This window comes from Rhamphochromis longiceps, linkage group LG15 (genome assembly GCF_057381845.1).
Source record: "Rhamphochromis longiceps isolate RC_006_pf linkage group LG15, R_longiceps_female_GT1.1, whole genome shotgun sequence".
NCBI lineage: Eukaryota > Metazoa > Chordata > Actinopteri > Cichliformes > Cichlidae > Rhamphochromis > Rhamphochromis longiceps.
Window position 1 is genome coordinate 13,788,914 of NC_140571.1, and position 19,676 is coordinate 13,808,589.

The following is a 19,676-nucleotide window of genomic DNA, read 5'->3' on the forward strand; positions in this document are numbered from 1 at the left end:
ACATGATGCAATGCTATTTTTGGCTTGTACCATTGCACACAGTTGCCTAATGCACCCATGCTCAGTGTAAACAATCTATTTAATTATCTCTCTGACAGAGGGCATATTCCGAACATCTTGTTGCCCCACGCCCACCATATCTAATAACTTTACACATACATGTGCTGCTAGTTAAAAAAAAAAATAGATTTTTAATGATTCCTAATCTGGGATCCTGAATTATTAAAAATCACTTGGAAATGAGGTGAAGAATATTCCCTACCTTAAAAAAACCTCCCTTGGCAGGCTCTGTTAGGTCATAATATCTGCACGACAAACCAAAGTCACATTCAGAAAGCAATTTTCTGTTCACAATGCAATCTTGGCCATTAATTGGCTAATGAACAAGATGTTATTCAAGGATACCTTTCCAATGAGCACTTAGGAAAAGGAGGAAGAGGACTTAATATGATGGAATAAGTGTGACAGACTAAATGGTTCGTGCTGAACGCATTGATGCATGCTCTGACCTTCCCTGTCAATCTGGAGGGCAGACAGGGTGGCCATTTATGTTGTTATGGTAGAGCTCAGGCTGCAGAAACAGTTTTCATCATTACCCCCCCCCCCCCCAAAAAAAAAAAAAACCCCAAAAAAACCCCTTGTCTGAAATCCAGAGCGGCCTCACTGTCCACTGCTGCCTGTGGGTAGGAAATAACAATAAACAATAAAAAACCAGAGTGTGTGCAGTGGAACATTCCTGGGCTATTTTGTTAGACTGTGCAGCCTCCTCATAAGCTGGAGATATTTTAGAAACTAGTAGTCAGAGAAAATTGTAAACAGACAGGCGGATGCAGTAATAGCTGGTGAGCAAGCTGGAAAAATAATTGGTTAAGCCTCCCTACAGTCCTTGCTTTGATTTGATTTGATTACATAAATCAACCCTTTTCATATTTTATATTCAGATGTTTTATAACAATACAAGACATGGCTAGAGACACACTGGGCTAGATGGCATCTGGTTCACTTGGCATATCCTGTTGCTTCCTCATTTGGGTGGAAAAGAACTGCAAAGTCTGGAGTAAAGCTAAGAGGCAAATCTACAATTATGACCATTTTTAATGACATTATTTGTAAAACCTTGCATGGATGTCAGATTCCACGAGCACACATCAGTTTCCCACAGCAATGTTCCCAAACTATTCAACCACTTGAGCTCACACTGCTAGATTTAGCCGTGTGTAGAAAAAAAAAAAAGGAAAAAAAATGACAAGCCACACTGGTAGATAGCTGACAAGTTAAAGGAGCATGTCTTCCCTGTCATTTCTCATAAAAGCGTAGATGCGGTTGTTTTAAAGAAGTCATTAAATATAGGGGAGCCACTCGTGTACAACACAGGTGTGTGGGCGTATTTGATTTTTTTTTTTCATTTTTTTGTCTTTGAAATCATCCCTGGAATATCAGATCAGATGATTAACCGAATAGTGTAGGAAGACAGGGCACTGGTGGAGTAACCTATCAGATATGCTTGTCATTTCACAACACGGAACAGAGTTAACAGACACAGAAGTGTTGTGGGGCCAAATGTGATGTGTCGCTTGGCGAAGAGAACACGCATCTGGAGACAATTAGTGGATAAATGATTCGCTCGGCCCACGAGTTATCCTCGAAAATTGCGCCCCAAGGTTGATCAAGTCCCTTTTAGGCACCGTGAGTGAAGCAACACCTGGCATTTGAGCAGAGGTGAGAGATTTACTATGTAGCACATGAGTGTCTCAAAGCTCTAATTACGCCAACATCAGAATTACTGCAAATGCACAGTTTTATACATTCAAAAGCTGCCCATCAGTGAGGTTCCCCTTTGACTGAGGTCATCTTTGTCTGTTAGCGAGTCCTAAAAGTAATATTTTCTGAAAGCACTGAAAAATATCCAACAGTGCCGTGAGATTACTTCGACCAGTTTCAAAATGCAAATGGACTCATTTCAATATTTTTTTCACCTTCTGGTGCAGGAATATGCATTAATAAATCAAACTTACTGATACCAACATGAAATATTAACAAACCCTTGGAACGAATTGGAAACATGGCCATACTGAGACTGAGAATGTCATTCACGCAGTGTCAGATTATTTATAGAGCAATCAATCAATCAATCAATCAATCAATCAATCAATCAATCAATCAATCAATCAGGCCAACTCAATCAGGTTTGTAGCAGATTTACCAGTATGGATCCATACTGATAAGCTGCAAGGATTCGCAGGGAGGGGGAAAAAAAAAGCTATAGTCAGTGTGAGGTAATTTAGGAACAGTCATTCCACATTATACTGCATGTCTACCAGACAGCAAAGAAAAGTGGAATTTTCAACTGTAAAATGCCTCGGTTAGTGTACACATCCAAGAGATCAATATCAAGCTTGTTTGTTTATGTTAAAGAAATTACTGCAGGGTATTTTTTCCTTTGGCTCTTCAAGATCAATATCTGTGTTACTTTTGGCTGTAAATATTTCCCCTAGTTTTGAAATAATACTTTTAGGACTTGATTCTGGTAAAAGGAAAAACAAAACAAACAAAAATTAAACAACTCATAATAAAAATAACAATTTTGCTGTATATTGGTGCTACACAACCACAGTTATGAACACCTTCTAGACGTAGAGCATTTGCATGTTTTACTACGTCTTTCATGGTGACTCATTATGGTGACTACCCAACTCTCACTGACAGCAGAACGGTTGCATTTTCTGGTTTTATTGTTTCTTACCTGCCAAAATCCACTACATCGTCTCCAGATAGTATATACAGCTGGCCCCGTGAGACTGGCAAGACAAAAGACTGAATCTCTGAAAGATGAGAATGATGAACCCTACACAGCAGAGTTTGAAGCCCCATAGCCACCAGTTGTCAGAGTTTGAGGGCTGAGTTGGTATCTGCTACATATTTTGTCCACAGAAGGGGCTACCATGATACAAAGTACTACAAAACTTTTTGTTCTTGTACAAAAACAAACATTTTTGTAGAAATCCTGCATTTTAAACAACAACTGATACAGAGTGAAAACTGCAGACTGTGCGCAAGGACCGACATGGATAAGGACTCTGACAGTATACATTTCTTGTAGAGGCTTTGAACATAATAATAGGCATGGCAGAAAGTTCTTTACAATGGCAGAACTTTGGCACGAGAAAGGCATTATAGAAGAAAACGATGGATATTTGACAAAGTCGGCATAGATGGTTCTCAAAACTAAATATCACTTTTATACATCAGTTCATAACAAACCATTTGGCACTGACTACTGTTCCCTTTGTTGGTGTAAGATTAGTGTTTGTTCAAATTATCTGAGAGAAACTCAAGCCACCGAGGAGAGGGGACCGATCGGGTCACACACACATGGAGGTAAGACGAAAGGGTATTGACATCAACAGAAAAACTACATCTGGTGTAAGTGTCACAATAGTTTTCCCTTCTGCACAGTTGTCAAGTGTGTCAGATGAGAGTGTGTGTGTGTCAGTGTGTGTCAGTGTGTGTGCATACATTTTTTTTCATTAGTTTTTTTTGTGTGTATGCGTATGTTTAAGTCCACTTCTACTGTGGACTAATCAAATGTTGTGTCATAAAATTGCTCGGCTCTTCTGTCATTTTACATATATCACCAACCAAACCCATAAGTAAGTCCTTCGATTACATCTCCCTTCAAAAAGTGAATGTCACAGTGAGGTGACACTGCTCAGGTATCTATATTTCCACAGGAAACATCTGTCTACATAAGCAAGTGGGTTCGAAAGGAATCCTGTTTGTTTCTTTGTAATTTTTTTTAAATTTTTGTCCCCCCCCCCCCCTGCTAAACTCAGTCTGTAACTAAGCCAGCATTAATTCAACCCTGTCTCCCCACTCGTGGTTTTTACTGAGGGGTGTAGTCCAGGTGTATTCAGTGTTCATGCCATGGTTTCCTTTCCTGGGAGTCTCCTGTCGTTAAACGTGTGCATGTTAATAACCTCCTCTGTCTTAACGATGACAGGTGGCTGAGGCTTTTGTTTGAGACGGCGTTGGCACTTTAGAGACACGCGCAGCTCGTCCATCATGGCACTGCAGAATGATCGCTGCGAGAAGGAAATAGAAAAGAAGAAGGAAAAAAAAAAGTTCAACACATTCTTGAGATATACAGTCATAGTGGATCATTTGTTCTTACTGTCTAAAAGAAAGGGGAAAGTATTTGCATTAGGAGGCGGGCAGAGTGGTTTTGGCACAATGAAACCGCTGGCTTTTAGCCAGGAGACTTGAGCGTAAGCCTGGTGTGGCAAAACGCTGATGACACCAGTGCACATTTTACATGCATTTATTTACATGGGCGACAGAGGTTAGTTAACTTTAAAGTGCAGCTGCAGGTCATTTTAACAGCTTGCACAAATGACCTACAGGGTTGTTTAATGAGGGAGGGCTTTTATTTTCCACTCATGTTTTTGTAATGGACCTGTCCATTACATTTCAGTATTCTTGGGTAATTGCCACAGTGTCCTTTTTTCACCACCAGGTGGCACCATCACTGGGATATTCTAAATTTAGTGACTTTAATTCTACCAGAATCAGTCGATGTCTACATAAATTCAATTTCACTGCTTTACCATGCGCATCCTCTCACCTTAATATGTTGTGTAACATGAAAATACTTTTTTATATGCTGTACAATATGTTTCCTTTTCTGCCTTTTTCTTACTTGTGGTTCCAAAAGTACAGCAGGAGGTCTGACCTTCAGATGTAAAACCAGCTTCCAGTTTGAGTTCAAAGTCACACAGCCTTTTTACACGATTTAAAAAAAACAGGTCCTCCTTGATAAAGCTTATAGGTGGGGTTGGGTCAGGTGACCCTCGCTTAGTTATACTGCTGCAGACCCCAGGCTGCTCTTCCATCATCTACTGAACTCCTCCTTTCACTTTAACTCCCCATGCATATAGATGACAACTGCGTGTGATCAACTGTGTGTCTTTTTGCCCTGGTAGTTTACCCGCTCTCCTCTCTGTCTCTGTATCCTTCGCCATCTGTCTCTGGCATTCAGATTTTGGATCTGGGGTTACTAAACCCACCAAGCAGCAATTGTTATTATTGGTTGTTTCTCAGTGTTCATTTTTTCTCTTTTTTTTCCTTTCCACTGTCACCACATACACTCAAAGGGGAATTGCTGAGCTTCTCTATTCTATTTTAAGCTTGAAAAAATTAGCCAAACTGAACAGTTTCTCCTCCTTCTTTTGTATTTATTGGCTTTATGTTGGTTTTACGACAAGCATATGTATGTACAGTACTGCGCAAAAGTCTCAAGCTGCCCCTCATTTCTTCAAAGTTTGCTACGAAAATGGGAAATAGGTGCGGTGATTTATTGAAAAATGTGAAAGTCAATATTTGGTATGATCACCGTTATTCTTCACACAGCCTGAACTCTCTTAGGCAAGCTGTTTTGTAATTTCTTTATGCAGTCTTCATGTATAGCCTCTTGAAGGACATTCTTTTTCACCGTGTAGACTGTTATTGTTCTCTCTCTACCTACTGATGTCTGAACCAAAAATTTCAAATTTGTATTCATCACTCTGTAAGACCCGTTGCCACTGATTTTCAGTCGCATTGTGTGTAATTTGGCAAACCTCAACCTTTTCTCCTTGTTTTTCTTCTTTAAGAATGGCTTCTTGACAGCTGCCCATTTACTGTGACCATTTCTGATGAGGATTTAGTGCCACATACATCTCTTAGGTACTGGTGTAGATTTTGTCCTGTTTCCTTTGGACCTTCCTTTGATATGCCAAGTTTTCAGCTAACAGTTCTTTGGGAATAACCTCATTGGTGCAAAAATACTATTTTATGCCTGTCAGACTGTGTTACGTTTTGTATTTTTCATAAATTCAACTATAGAAATGCCAAAGTGCCTAAAGATGCAATTTAAATTTGGTTCTTTGCTAAGTTATCTGTTATATGTAGACACAACACTGGTTAGGTGCCTCTTTTCTGCTTGTAGGATTCATAAGTCAGTGTTAAGTGAAAAAGCAACCACTGTCGAAAGAAAAACTTGAAAGACCTTCAGAAAGCCCAGAGTGCTATTGTTCAAGATTACTTGGAAGCCACATGAAAGTCTGGCTTCTTAGAAGCAAACTATATAAAATAAGGGGGGACTCATGACTTTTGCACAGTACTGTAACATAATTTGTGAGGTTATAAATAAATAATAAAAAAGGATCTCGTGGTACTATTCTGGGAAAACAAAGGTCAACGTGTTCAGTTTTATTTTATGTGTACATGCGATAAAATAAACCATTGAGTCAGTTGATATCGTGTAACTGCGCAACAGCTACAGAACATGAAGCATCTATTCATTTGCTTTTTTCGACAGAATATTTTGAGAAAACAAGCCTTCATTTAAAGGGTTTGATATGTCCTAGATTCCCCCTTTAAATCGTCACTGTCACACAAACGTCTAAATAGCGTTTCACAGCCATTTGCACCCTGCCAAGAACGGGATTCTGGGAGAAACATTAAACACTTGTAATTTGGCATGAAAGTGAAAAACCTAAAGAGACAGCATAAAGGACAAAGCATCCACTTCGGCAGATTAAATCCAAATATACTGCTACCCACTTTAAAACATCACAGTCTTATGCAACTTGTGTAATGTGAGCTTCTGTTGTCCCTGCATTATGTATGTGGTGTAAAATCCTATAAAATGTCAATATGCCCGGGCACCAACTTTGCCAAGTCAAATTCTCATACATTCCTTTTCTGATTATGCAAAATGTAATTCAAATTCAAAGAGTGTAGGAGGGGAGAAGATAAAAAGAGGAGGGGGAGCATTAAAGTATGAAGCTATTATTTTTCTGTTTGTGTATGTGTGTAGGTGTGCGAGATGGATATCTGTAGGTGGCTTAGGGTGTGTTTTTTTTTTGCAACATTTTTTTACATATATTTGTCTGCCATATGAATGAAATATTTTCTAGAGTCTGAAGGAAGACTGATTACAAAAGCAGACAGGCAAGAAGGATAACAGAAAATAAATTTTGAAAAACAATGAGAAGGAGGGTTTTAAAAAAAAGAGAGAGAGAAAAAGCTCGTGATGTTAGGGTGGAGGACTCTGGCAGGGAGTAAAAAAAGGAGAGGCTTGCTGTCAGCATGCAAATTACTAGCACCTTGTCAGCCTAGAGACTCTGGCATTTGCAAATTATCTGAATATTGTGACCCAGTCTTGCAGCTCTTGATTAATGATAGCTAAGATGTGCTGTGAAACTTTTGCAGCCCTTAAAAAAAGCAAGAAACTAATTACTGTTGCAATAAAGTAACACGCTGCTGCGCTGTGCTAATTCTATAGACGTAAATAATTAACAGACGCTATCAAAAGGACTCTCACAATTATTGGGAAACATCACTGCACGAGTTAAAGTGCACTAAAATACATACTCCACACTGTGTGATGAATCATGTGCGCTCAGTACGAAAATAGAGCACAAACAGAACAGCCTGAAAAATATTCAGAAACGTAACCAGGGGGATAAAGAAGCTGTGGATACAGTGCACTCTATGTATACATGGTGAATTAAAATAGATTTGTATTTGTTTAATACTATTATGCTGGTGTTTGTGATGAAGGAGTTGCTGTAATTGTTAATTTATTGAAATGATGATTCAATATAATATATGACTAAAAAACAACAAACAAGTAAAACATTTTTCCCCATTTAAAATCAGCAAGAAAATTATCCATGCGTAGACAGAAGTTAGTTTCGGAAAATGCTTGCTTGGTTTAGCAAATATTGACTGCTAAAAACTCACACAGGTTAAAGCACTGGGGGATTTCTGTCTCCACACCACAGGTCTATAGCCATTATGAAGAGTGAAAGCAATTTAAGTAGCCAATTGTTAAAATAAAAACAAGCTTGGTCTGTAAAAATGCACTTTAGGGCTATAAGACAAATTTTCATTTCACTTTCATTTGATGTCTCTTGGGTTTGGTGTCTTGTTTTTACAGTTTGATTTCTAAAATGGCAGAGCAAGAGAGGTAGACCGCTTTTGAGTTTTGGTTTTGTATTTTTCTTAAATTTTTCTTTATATTTAGATTCTCAGGTTTTAGTTTCCTATCTACTTCTGTTCGTGGTTATTATTTGGGTCGTATTTAATTCTGTGAGTTCCTGTGTATTCCTGCCTCCCTTGTGTTTCTGCACGTGTTACCTCCTGTTTTTAATTCGTTAATCTTTTGTCTCATGTGCTCTATTTTTCAGTTTTACTTCCTTTTAAGTGTTAGTTGTCCTCAGCTCTGTTTCCACCCGTTCCCCATTTCTATTCTTCTGGCGTATGTTGATATTGTCTGAGCCTCCCTCTGTTCGTTTTTGCGTCACCCCTCATGCTTGTGCGTTTCCTTGGCTCTGTGTTCCATGAGATTTGGATCTTCTTCTCTTTCTTTGTAAATTACCAGCATTAAGACTGTGTTTTGAGATCACTTATGACTCCCCGAGTCCTTCATTTAGATCCCCATCCTGCCTGCCACACAGCCATACCTTGACACAAACACGCTACAGCAGAAGCCTAAAATCTCTTCTCTAATAGCGCCTGTACCTTTTCCAGCTGGGCGTTCTGCTTAGACTTGTAAAGGACCTCCCCCACAGCCACAAACACTGACAGCACAAGTCCCGCAGCCAGCACGATGAAGATCCCACCGATGTTCTGTACTCCCAGAGCGCTGGCCTCTTTGCTCTCCTCCTCGGGACACCCGTTGCCTCTCCACCACTTCTCCTTCATCATGTGCAGCTTGCCTTCCTCTTGCAGCTGCAGAATAGCTATCGTGATCTTGTCTCTGTATGGAGATCCTGCGAATACAAAAAGCGTATCGTGAAACTGGAAAACACAGATAATACTCATGTGCCTAGGATCGTCATTGTTGTGTTAGTGGGTGTAAGAAACACATTCAGGCTTGCATGTGATCATATAACCTGTCATGTTATTGTTAGCCGCTTAGAGAGAGTTTTTTTGTAAGTCCTTCTTCAAATCCCACTAATCCGCCATATTCACAGAGCTATTCCAAAATTCTCACTCCTCTCTGCAGTGTGTTTATTATAATGCACAGGGAGTTGGCAACAATAACTTGGCTTGGGGGAGCAGAGCTGCTGTCGATTCTCACAATTTAGCTGCTGTTTGCACACGCTTTCATATGACAGAAATAGTCCCTATGAACAGAGGAGCCCAGTGAGGGGTACATTATATGGATGCATATGTGTTTGGGATTATACGTGTATATTGATGATTGGGTTTCTGCATTGCTGTTTTTTGATGCATGTTGAGCAAACTCAAATCCACAGAAAGTAGGAAGGCGCCAGAATTAGCGACGAGGCATTAAGGCGCAGCGGGCGCTGGCCTGATCAAAGCGGGAATAATCGTTGCAGGGTAGCCGAGTGGGGTCATGTTCCTCTCCCATCCACAGCGTGTGCGCCACAACACACGGCTGGGTTGATCCAGGAGCAGCGCACACACACTTTGCTTCAACCGGGCCAAGAAAGATTAATTCTTACTGTGAGCCTTCATGTTTCATGTTTTCACTGCTTTAAGAGCTTGTTAGTGTATTTATGCGATTATGGGACTCATGCATAATGAAGCCTGGGTGCACATATTCATTTCAGGCATTTGCCTCGTGTGCAAATTAAGAGTGACTTAAAAGAAACAAAAGAAATGTTAAAAAAATAAAAAAAATAAAAAAAATAATTCAAGGATAATAGAAATGGTTTTAAAAAGGAAGAGAACATTTTGTGCCAGAACTCCAAAGGAAATGAACGGAGTCAGGCTCCAGGTAACAAGTACCATCATGCTGTTTGTTGATCTCATACAGTTTTGCCTGTCAGCCCCGTTAGTTGAGTCTTCCTCTGTCTCATCTATCATTAATCTAATGCCATCCATCATCCTTTCATCTCCAAATCTCTGTGTTTAGACTAACAAAAGAGACATTACTAGAAAACTGAAAATTACACAATGCCACTGACTTTGGAGCAGCATCTGTTTTTTTTTTTTCTTCTCTTATTTTGTAACCTTGTGTTTTTCTCCCCGTGCTGAGCTTATGAGTACACTGACATGATAAACCAGAGCAGACTTGCAACACACGGTATATTCCGTGCATTTCATACGGTCGATATGCAAAGCGTGTAAAGCACAGCCCCTTAGATGCAATTGACTATGTATGTGGGAAACATATGCCTGCTTCATTTGAAAAATCAGAGATCTCTCTAGTATCTGGGTCCCCTGATTCAGGCTCCTCTCATATTTCAAATGATTAATGATGGCTTAACAAAACAGGCCTTGGATAAATGCTAATAGGATGGGTCCTTAGAGAGGAGGATATGGAGAGCGGGGCCTGGGCGAATGGGAAAAGCGCCGTGCTTGACACACTGTGCATACACAACTACCTGACAGATGTTCAACACCAGAGATCATCCATCACTCCTACACTGTCTGGCCTCAAGTATTAATGCGATCACAGTTTAAGTCGATAGCAGTGGATGAAGCATTTGTGATTTGGGAAACCATCTAGCACTAAAAGGTTAAAATGTTATTATGTCTTGCTCTGCTTTATTGCTGTAAAAGCCCTATAGGGAATAAGCTGCTAAACATTGTTCAGGAGGCCAAAAGGTATGAGCCGGTGGCTAACGTGATAGCTGAAGAGCTCACATGGTTTTGAAAAAGGACACAAGGAGAGGGCCACCATCAAAAATAATAATAAAAAAAAAATACTAATTTTTATATTCTGCCAAAATTACTTCTGAACTAATAAAGTCATCGAGATTCCGATCTCAAGATCTTTTTGCAGGCCATAATCGGCTTCTGAGCAAATAATATAAGGATTAGACAGAAAGAAGAAAGTGGGAAGTAATATTCTTCAGAGTGAATATTTATCTCTATATAAATGCAGAACCATTTATTGCTGAATTAAAGTGATGTGTTCCTATTTTATATATCTATCCATCTATCTATCTATCTCTCTATCTATATATATATGATATATAAAATATAAAGTATACTACTGCGTGAATAAAAAATAAAAAAGAAGTGATCCATGCTCCAGTCTCTATGTGTCCATTTCAAGGACATCAGTCTAAGTACTTCAGCACTTAGGGAGCCACAGTGGGCCTATATTTCACAGCAGCCCCTCAGCTTTGTTATAGCCACGGCAATCACGGCATCCCTGCAGATTCATAACCGCCCCATACTCATCAGCGGCAGCCCGGTCCAGATGCGGATGGCCAAAATTAATCCTCCGTATTTTGATGGCCTTCATATCATTCATGATAGATGTGACCATTACAGCTGGTAGCAGAGTTCTCTGTGGCCTCGTCAGGACCACTCTAACCTCTGTGACACTTGAATGGGAACCATCAACGGCTTTCAGTCAGGGTCCCTGGGAACGCTAGAGCTGTGAGCTGTGCATTGATTAACCCTGACAAACAATGCTTTTAATGCACCAAACCTCTTATGATTGTACTTGTTTTTGTGATACTTTTAGCTCATCTGCCTCATTCCTGGATAATGATGGTATAAAATGTCAGAATACAAAATTTTTGATGGGAGCTGGGTCAAAGCGGCTTCTGAAAACAAGCTCCTAGAGTTTGTTTTATACTCTCTGAAGTGCTTTTTAGTTGTGGTTTAGTGCTGAAATTAATGCCGGTGTCAAGTAAGTCAAAGGGAATTGCACTGAACCGACACTCACAGTGTTGCCTTACGTGAACATAAAATAAAATGAAAACAGACCATTAAAAGTATTTGTGAAGAGAGTTTGATACACCATTCCTGCCTCTGAAACAATCTTGTGAGAAAATCACCATGAATAGAAAGATCTTGCCGAAGCAGTGAGTCATTTTAACTTCATCCATAAACTCAACCTTCTAGGCATTTCACTTTTCATTAAGCTACACCTTTTACACCTCACTGTGTCTAACCATTATACCCGTGACCTCGCTGATAAAGATCAACCTTTCCCTTTTCAAAGCTTTCCATCATTCCCACAACACACCTTAATGCGTCACACAGTATCTGCAGTATCTGCAGACTTAATCCGAGTGGCTTACAACACAGAGGGATGCAGAGGTCGTTTACCCATAGGTGTTCCCACGCCGTAGGCTCTGGAATCTATGAGGCCTCCAATCTGCGTGAGGTTGCAGTTGCGCTGGGTGACAAACTCAATGGTAGTGGACTCCATGAGGAAGGCATAATCTGAGGTAAGGACACGCTGGATGCCTTCCTCCACGTTCTTTACCATCACAGATTGCCTTCTGCTGTTCATAAACTCCCACATCTTGTCATAGGTAGAGATTTTTGTCTTCTGCAAGTAACCAGAGAGTGGGATCTGAATGAGAATCTAAGAAGTATTAGGAGAAAATATCATATCATCGTTTGCACAGTGTTTGGGACCTATTATGTTCATTTTCAGCTGCACATTTTTTCTTATTCCTAGACTATAATAGCTTTGCATGACTCACAGTTCAAAAATAAACCCTATTTATTTTCTTCTGAGGCTTTGAGGAGCTGCTAAGTTCTTACGGTCCTCCCCTTTTACGGCCACCTTCTGTTTAAGGTTTTTATTGGCTTCCCGTCACAAACAGAAGACTGCAAATTGATGAGGCTGCTGTGCTCGAAGCCGGGTGCCTGAAATGACCATCAAGGGTATCTCTTCTCTGAGACATTACGCATGTCCAAGATAAAAAAAAAAAACCCTGTCTGTAGCAAAGCATGAACCTTGAGCTTTTTAGCTGTTTGTGTACAATTTTGGCCATGTTACAATGATCATCCAACACTGTCACAGAAACTCAGGAAAAGCATCATAGGTCCATTTTAATGTCTGAAAAACGATATGATGAAATGATGATATTAATATTTCTATGATGAAAAGAACTCAAAGTTTAAATCCTGGTGATTTAGATGAGCCATAAATACGACTTTTCTTTTGTTATAAATCAAGCTCTGTTTTTTATAGCTTGTATTTGTCATTCTCACATTATATAAGTACCTTTCAGAGTGTTTTTTTTTTTTATGGTGGAGGCTCTTCATGCTAAATTGAAATTGCCTAGCTTTGCACAAATGATTCACTGGAGGCAATTCATATAATCTGGTTTATGTTTAATTTATTGTTACCAGACACTTCCTAATGCTGCTGCATCAGGCACTTTCAACCAGGGAATTACTGTATGTTTTTTTGCTGTGAAGCAGTCACATCTTTTTGATGAATGTTGCATTTATAATTTAAAACAGATATATGTACGAAATGGGCACAAGGACTGGGCCAACTACATGTTACCTACTGCAATGGCTCAGCCTTGGAAACCCATGTCAAGAAGCTACCGGCACACAGTTTTTGTACTGATGTTATTGCCACAGGAGGTATGGAGCTCTGCCATTACTGAGTCAGCAGGGTGTTGGCAACTTTTAAGCACTATGCGTCTTAGCACTCTGCGAGCTGTAACTTTATGTGGTCTAACACTTTGTGGCTGAGTTGCTGTGGTTCCAGAGTGCTTCCACTTTGCAATAATGCCACTTACAGTTGAATGCTGAATGTCTAGGAGAAAAGAAATTTCACAAAGGCTACTAAAGGTGACGTCCTATTACACTACCACAGTCGAATTCAGTGAGCTCTTAGAACGGACCATTCTTTCACAAATGTTTGCAACGACAAACTGTATGGCTAGGAAAGTAATTTTCCTGCATTTTTACCAGCAAATCAGTTATAAATGTGGCACTACTTCTTAGGAAGACAATAAACTCCACTGTTCTCTGCAGTTGCAACCCATGCATGATGTTTGCAGGTGCAATATTCAGTGGATTACTTTGACTACTTTAAAAAAAAATGGCTGCACTTTCAACACCAGTTGCTCTTCTGCATTTTTCTGACAAATTAACTGCACATGGAGTGTTTGCTATTTGCACAGCAAACACAGGTGTTGGAAAATCAACCAGGAGAGAAATCTTAAAAGGATTATAAATTTGATGTGTGAGAAAATAACATTATTCACAGAGCCACTGCACAAACATCGTCGTAGATCCAGCTACCTTGAAGAATGTCATTGTGGCACCGTCCTCCACCACCCCATATGGGATTTTAGTTTGTTTGGCCAGGTCATCGGCTGAATCTATGGGCGATTCCATCCTCTCCACAGTGAGAAAAGCAGCCAAATTGGCTGTATAGGAGGAAATGATGATGAGGGTGAAGAACCACCAGATGCCTCCCACTATTCGAGTCGACAGGGCCTTGGGCATGAGCTCTGACCCTGGGGTGAAGGAGGCGGCAAGAATGAAAGTTAAACAGCAAGATGCATTCATTTCAACAAGTCATTATCATTCCAATCTTCTCATTACGTTTATTTTTAACATGCAAAAACCAGAGAGGACTAACGCCTTTAGAAACGGGCTTGTTTCGAGAACTCATCAAGTTCTCAGCGCAGGCAGATGTGCCACTCGCATCAAGATTAAATCACTCGAGAGAGCTCTCAAAACAAGCAGATTGTTGGATCTCAAACAAGTGAAATTATCTCGTCTCAGTCACAAGGGAGTGCTTTAAATAATGCAAGAGTTACCGGAAAGTGCCATTCAAAGAGAACAAGGTGTTTGCATAAATCTCATATATCAAATTAAACACATCAACATCGATGGTGCAGTACTGTGTGGAGAGGTAACAGGCTGGTTAGGCCAGAGAGTCATGTACCCAAGGTAACCTCACATCCTGACTCCACACCCCACTGATCTCTAGGTGCTGATAGGCCAGAGGCAAGAGAAGAGGACACTCGGCTATTAGTGGCATTGCTACAGTAACAAACATAGCTTTACTTTTAAGCGAATGTTATTTTTAAGTCTTTTTCAGCTAATGAGCTCAACAACACGTCTGTTCGCAAACAGAATCGCTTTATGCATTTTATACAAGAATCACTCTCACTCTCATTAATTTAACTCAAGTGGACTAAAGGCTGTAAAACTGTTGTTTTTAGAAACATGTTCCTAGTTTACATATTCGGGTTTAGCCCATGCTCCCATGAGCCTAAGTCTGTTACATTTATTTTAAAATATATGCACATTTATTCTAATTTCTGTGTGGTCTTTTAGAGGTCTCTCTCTATTGCCTCTGGCTTAGTTAAAAACAAACAAACCCAACCCTTAGGGACAGTGGGGTGTAGAGAGCTCCAGCTCCACAAAGCAACTGTAGCCACAGGCTGAGGCAACTACCTTGCTGCATGAGTGCCCCAACTCCAAACCAGAAACTATTGAGCAGCGTAAAATTGTTTTCCACTACATCTGAGTCAGGGTTGCATGGATGCGGGTTGTACCACTCATAAGGACTAAACCTATAAGGGAAAGAGCAGAAAGACACACATGTCAGCACAAAAGGACAGAACAGTGTTTTCAGTGGTACAGATTAAATGGCTGAAAAGACATGAATCTGAAAACATTATCAGCAGGAAGAAGGAGTGTGAATGTGTAGAAAACCTGTTTTGTGGATCAGCGCTTCTGCGGAGACGAAAGCAAATCGTTTCAGCTTTTGCTGAGATTTTGCCGAGACTTATTGGCATATTCAAGTGGTATCAGTTTATTGTAAGAATGGATCAATAGACTGGAATAACGCTGTCACTGGTGATAATGTCCCTGTGTGTAATGATCTTTGGAGCTCATTTCAATTCACTTAGTCAGGAGCCTTTAAGTGTTTCCCCCAGCAGCTACAATTATCGTTACTCTGCGGATACCATTTTATTTTAACACCCCAACGTGGGACTTGTGCTCTCCTTTTTTTCTTCTGGTTTCCCAACAGCAATCTCTGTTCTTCTCCTTTTCCCTTTTTCTCGCAATCCCCCACATCACATCCCCTCACATCCTCCTATACCATTCTCTTCCCAGCAACCCACGCTTCATTTTTTTTCCTCCAGATTGTTTTGCTTCCCCCATGAACCTCCTCCTGCTGAACACGCTGCCCGCCTTGGCTGATTGTCAGTGTCTTCGGGTCACTTGTGGACATTTCTCATTTATTATCCTAAGCAAAAGTGGCATGGCATTAGCACAAGGTGATTGGGTTAGTGTTAAGCATCAGGAACTGATTGAGTTTGTGCTGAAGTGGCTGATAGAGGGAACATTGCTTATGCAGAGTTGAGGGGCCTGACAGGTAATGGTGTTGAGAAGCCTTTCCCAGATATACTGCATGCTAATAAGCCTGTAGGCAGAGTCTTAAGGTTTTATACTGTGTGAACATGTGACGCCATTTGTCAGCTGTGCCTCTTAGACACAGAAAGGGAATAAATGTGTTTATATAGCATATATCGTATATGTGTCAGAACAGATTTGTATAGATTTAAAGTGACCATATGCTCTCAGGGGACCCAAACTGTGCCAAAAAAATATCCCACTGTAACAGCCAAAGACTTTGGTTTTCCTACAATTTGCTTTCCGTCTGTACATATGAGTGCCATTTGGAGCACGCTAATTACTGTTCTTATTTTACAAGCACTGGGAACATGGCAACATTTTTGTCACAATGCCCTTCCTTTACAGTTATTTTCCGTTCAGTGAAAATCATCTGTGTGGACATGGCTGTGATGGCACGCTATAATTCTTCATGTCAACACCATCAGGATGCCTGATTTATTGGAATGTCAACGAGCTCTGTCTCCTTGGTATCACAGGCAACTGAAACAACACAATGGCCTTGCAGAGCTGTTCAGAATGCAGTGAGCGCGCTCGCATGTTTTTATGTGGTCGCATGCACTTATGCCTGCGTGCATCAAGCGTCTGGCGCATAAATATGCCTTTACATCTGTGTGGGTGAGTTTTTCATGTGGTAGCAACTGGGTATTTGCATTGGCTGCACCGATTGCATCTCAAAGTCAAACGTGTTTTCTGATTATTTCGTTATGTTTTTGTACACAGACAATGCACGTAATTGCTGTAGCCCGCAGCCGATCGTAGAACACAACAGATGTATGTAGGTTGCTGGTGCAGATTTGATTGGACAGTGTTTGTTTCTCCCAGTGTCTACATGTGTATTCTGTATGTACCAGGTTTGATGGCTCCTCTGTATGACCTTTGTCTGCAGCTGGCCCGTATTCCTGCAGGCCGTGTTCTGCACACCGATCAGCAGGAGGAAGAGGATGTGGAACACGAGGACGTAAGGTCACCTCCTCACATCCAGCACAGGGGACATGTCGAATTGCACACAGAATTCTAAAAAGACGCTTTCCCTCTCTCTCCCTCTCCGTTCCCCTACTCCTGTCCCTCTTCCCCTTCGCTTGTCCCTGGCCACAATAACACAAAACGCACGCCCTCCATTAGCTGTCTGTTCAATTCAATTACTTTGCCCGGCTTTATAGATCTGTTGCCTTTCTTGTCTCAGGCCAAGTGAAGAGGTTGTGTTTGGTGTCTTAAAAAATCACAGACATCTGGAAGTTGGAATGTAAAATTACAAGAGCCTGCAATTCATGTAAACACGGTCTAATACAATTTATATAATCTATTCTTGTTTGCAAGTGGACATTTTCTACCATGAAAAAGGGTTTTGCGAGCTGAAATAATACCATTTGTTTTGTTAATAAAGGGAGAAATCAATTCAACCGCAAACAGAGCTGGGAGGATGCACTGAGTGATATGTATTTCTCTGGAGCCTGAAATCCGATAGCTTATTTAGGAAAAAGAAAAAAGTGTGTTAACGTGTGGGATGCAGTTCAACGATGTACTGTTTAGTGTTTTATTGTGCAAACTTGGACTTCATAAGCTCACAACTCCTGCTATATTTGAGAAAGAAAATAATATACTCTGCATTTGGAGGATCGGCCAATCATCCGGTGGCCGCGCAATCAATACTGTAATTATGAGGGAACCAGATCAGCAAGCTGTAGAGAACACCGTGCTTAAGATTTAAACTTTGTTGGATATTTTTGTCACATAGAGTGACGCAAAGGACTCTGTATTGCTATTGTGTGCAAAAATGGCATGATGCAGATATACGCATTATAATTTCATAGAAGCAAAATTAGAAATATCAGATCTCAAGGTCATTTTTATCGCAACCAGAATAATATCAATAGGATTGCATGCTTTTTACTTACCATGAATAAATGTGGGAGCAAATAACTATGGGTTTAATTTGCATATTCTGAACTAACTTAGGTGACAGTTGCTGCTTTCCTCTCATGTGATCATTTTGCCAGTAACATTTGATGAAATGTGTGTTAAACCAAAACCTCTCAGGATCAAAGAAGAAGAAGAAAAGCCCACACACACATCATAATGCGTTGGTCATGCATCTGGGGGTTTTTTTTCTTCGGGGGATAGGTCGATTAAAATATTGTAGGAAATGTATTTGTACAGTATCAGCAGTGTACCTTAGATTACTGCACATTTCTTACAATAAATATCAGTTTGCTGGTTTTACAGTTGCTGATGCTTGTGCAAATATGCCTGAAATATTGCTCTATACTTATCAGGACCATAGTAGGATGTGGACCATGTTTAAATCCATTATTGCAATTATATTTTGGTAAAATGTGAACTTTTCCAAAACATTCGAATGTTGGCAAAAATGCTGCCATGGTCCTTTCTTATATGTTTACTGCAGATTTCATATCCTTTTGTTTCAGCACACATCTTCATATCACAGAAGTCATCAACTGCTGCATGTTAGTCAAAGGAGGCAAGCAGGAGGGGGAGAGTGAAGTCAAGCAACGGAAGCAAACAGGGGGGTTGACATGTTACCTGGCTATGACAAACAGCACACAACTGACACCCAAGCAAGCCAGCAGAATATACATCCAGATATCAGGCGAGAGGGGGTTGAGGAAGGAGAAGACCCCAGGATTGGTGCCGTTGGGCTTGCGGTACAGGATACTTATCCCCAGCGTCATGAAGGGCTTGGAGAAGTCGATGACCTTCTCTCTGACGTAAGTAATGGCCAGAGGAGCAACTGCAAGGTCTGCTTTCTGCAATGAGAAAACAGCGGCGACGTCAAATAGGGGGATGGGTGTTTGTTCACCAGTAGAAAAAAAAATCCCAGCCAATTCAATTAAGATCTGATTTCTGTCAGCAGCTGCTCTGCTCAATATGTACAGGAGGCAGAGACATGACATGAGGGAAAAAAACGTAGCTAGGATCATTACTTCGACTAGATTATTAGGTGGGAGGCTGAGTTGGTCTGGAAATTACAGGTTATATGTCTGATCCTTTTTTATAAGGGGCAACAATCTTAGGATTAGATTAATTTTCAACAATTCAACCTCAAGTTGCCTCAGAATAGAAAATTAGCCTTCTGCACAGTTCAGCACTTGCTCTGTAGTATTTTTGCATAATTGCTCCAAGCCGTAACTTGATGTAAAAAAAAAAATATATATATATATATTTTTTTACAGTTTCTAGATTTTTTGAAGATTCTGTTTCAAGCAGCCAAAGTCGCTTTTGCAAACTAGCAAGCGACCAATCTCAGCAGGGGGAAAGATTTCAGGGCTTTTTGCTATAATTTTTCCTCATAAGAAGTCATCTATATATCTGAGGCTTAGAAAAGCTTCCTATACAGCACCAAATGTCATAATTGTCAGATAGCTTTCTATGGTAATACACAGTGTGGAAGCAGAACTGTAATAAATAATACAAACGGTCACAATAAATAAATAAACCGTAATAAACAATGAAAATCAAGCAAGTCAATTAAACCCCAACAACTGCTAAAT

At 40.3% G+C, this 19,676-nt stretch overlaps 1 protein-coding gene across 2 annotated transcripts in view; it reads right to left on the bottom strand.

Moving 5' to 3' along the window:
* Positions 1-1,236: 1,236 nt before the first annotated feature.
* LOC146652361 (glutamate receptor ionotropic, kainate 2-like) overlaps positions 1,237-19,676 on the bottom strand; it is a 65,673-nt gene continuing 47,233 nt past the window's right edge. For both annotated transcript variants that reach the window (XM_085381673.1, XM_085381672.1), the window contains exons 11-16: positions 18,709-18,932; positions 15,199-15,317; positions 14,032-14,249; positions 12,085-12,310; positions 8,566-8,816; positions 1,237-4,082 (exon numbers count right to left, since the gene is read on the bottom strand). In XM_085381673.1, the coding sequence (XP_085237799.1) occupies positions 3,918-4,082; positions 8,566-8,816; positions 12,085-12,310; positions 14,032-14,249; positions 15,199-15,317; positions 18,709-18,932 (1,203 nt within the window). In that variant the 3' untranslated portion in view covers positions 1,237-3,917. The remainder of the gene's footprint in view (positions 4,083-8,565; positions 8,817-12,084; positions 12,311-14,031; positions 14,250-15,198; positions 15,318-18,708; positions 18,933-19,676) is intronic.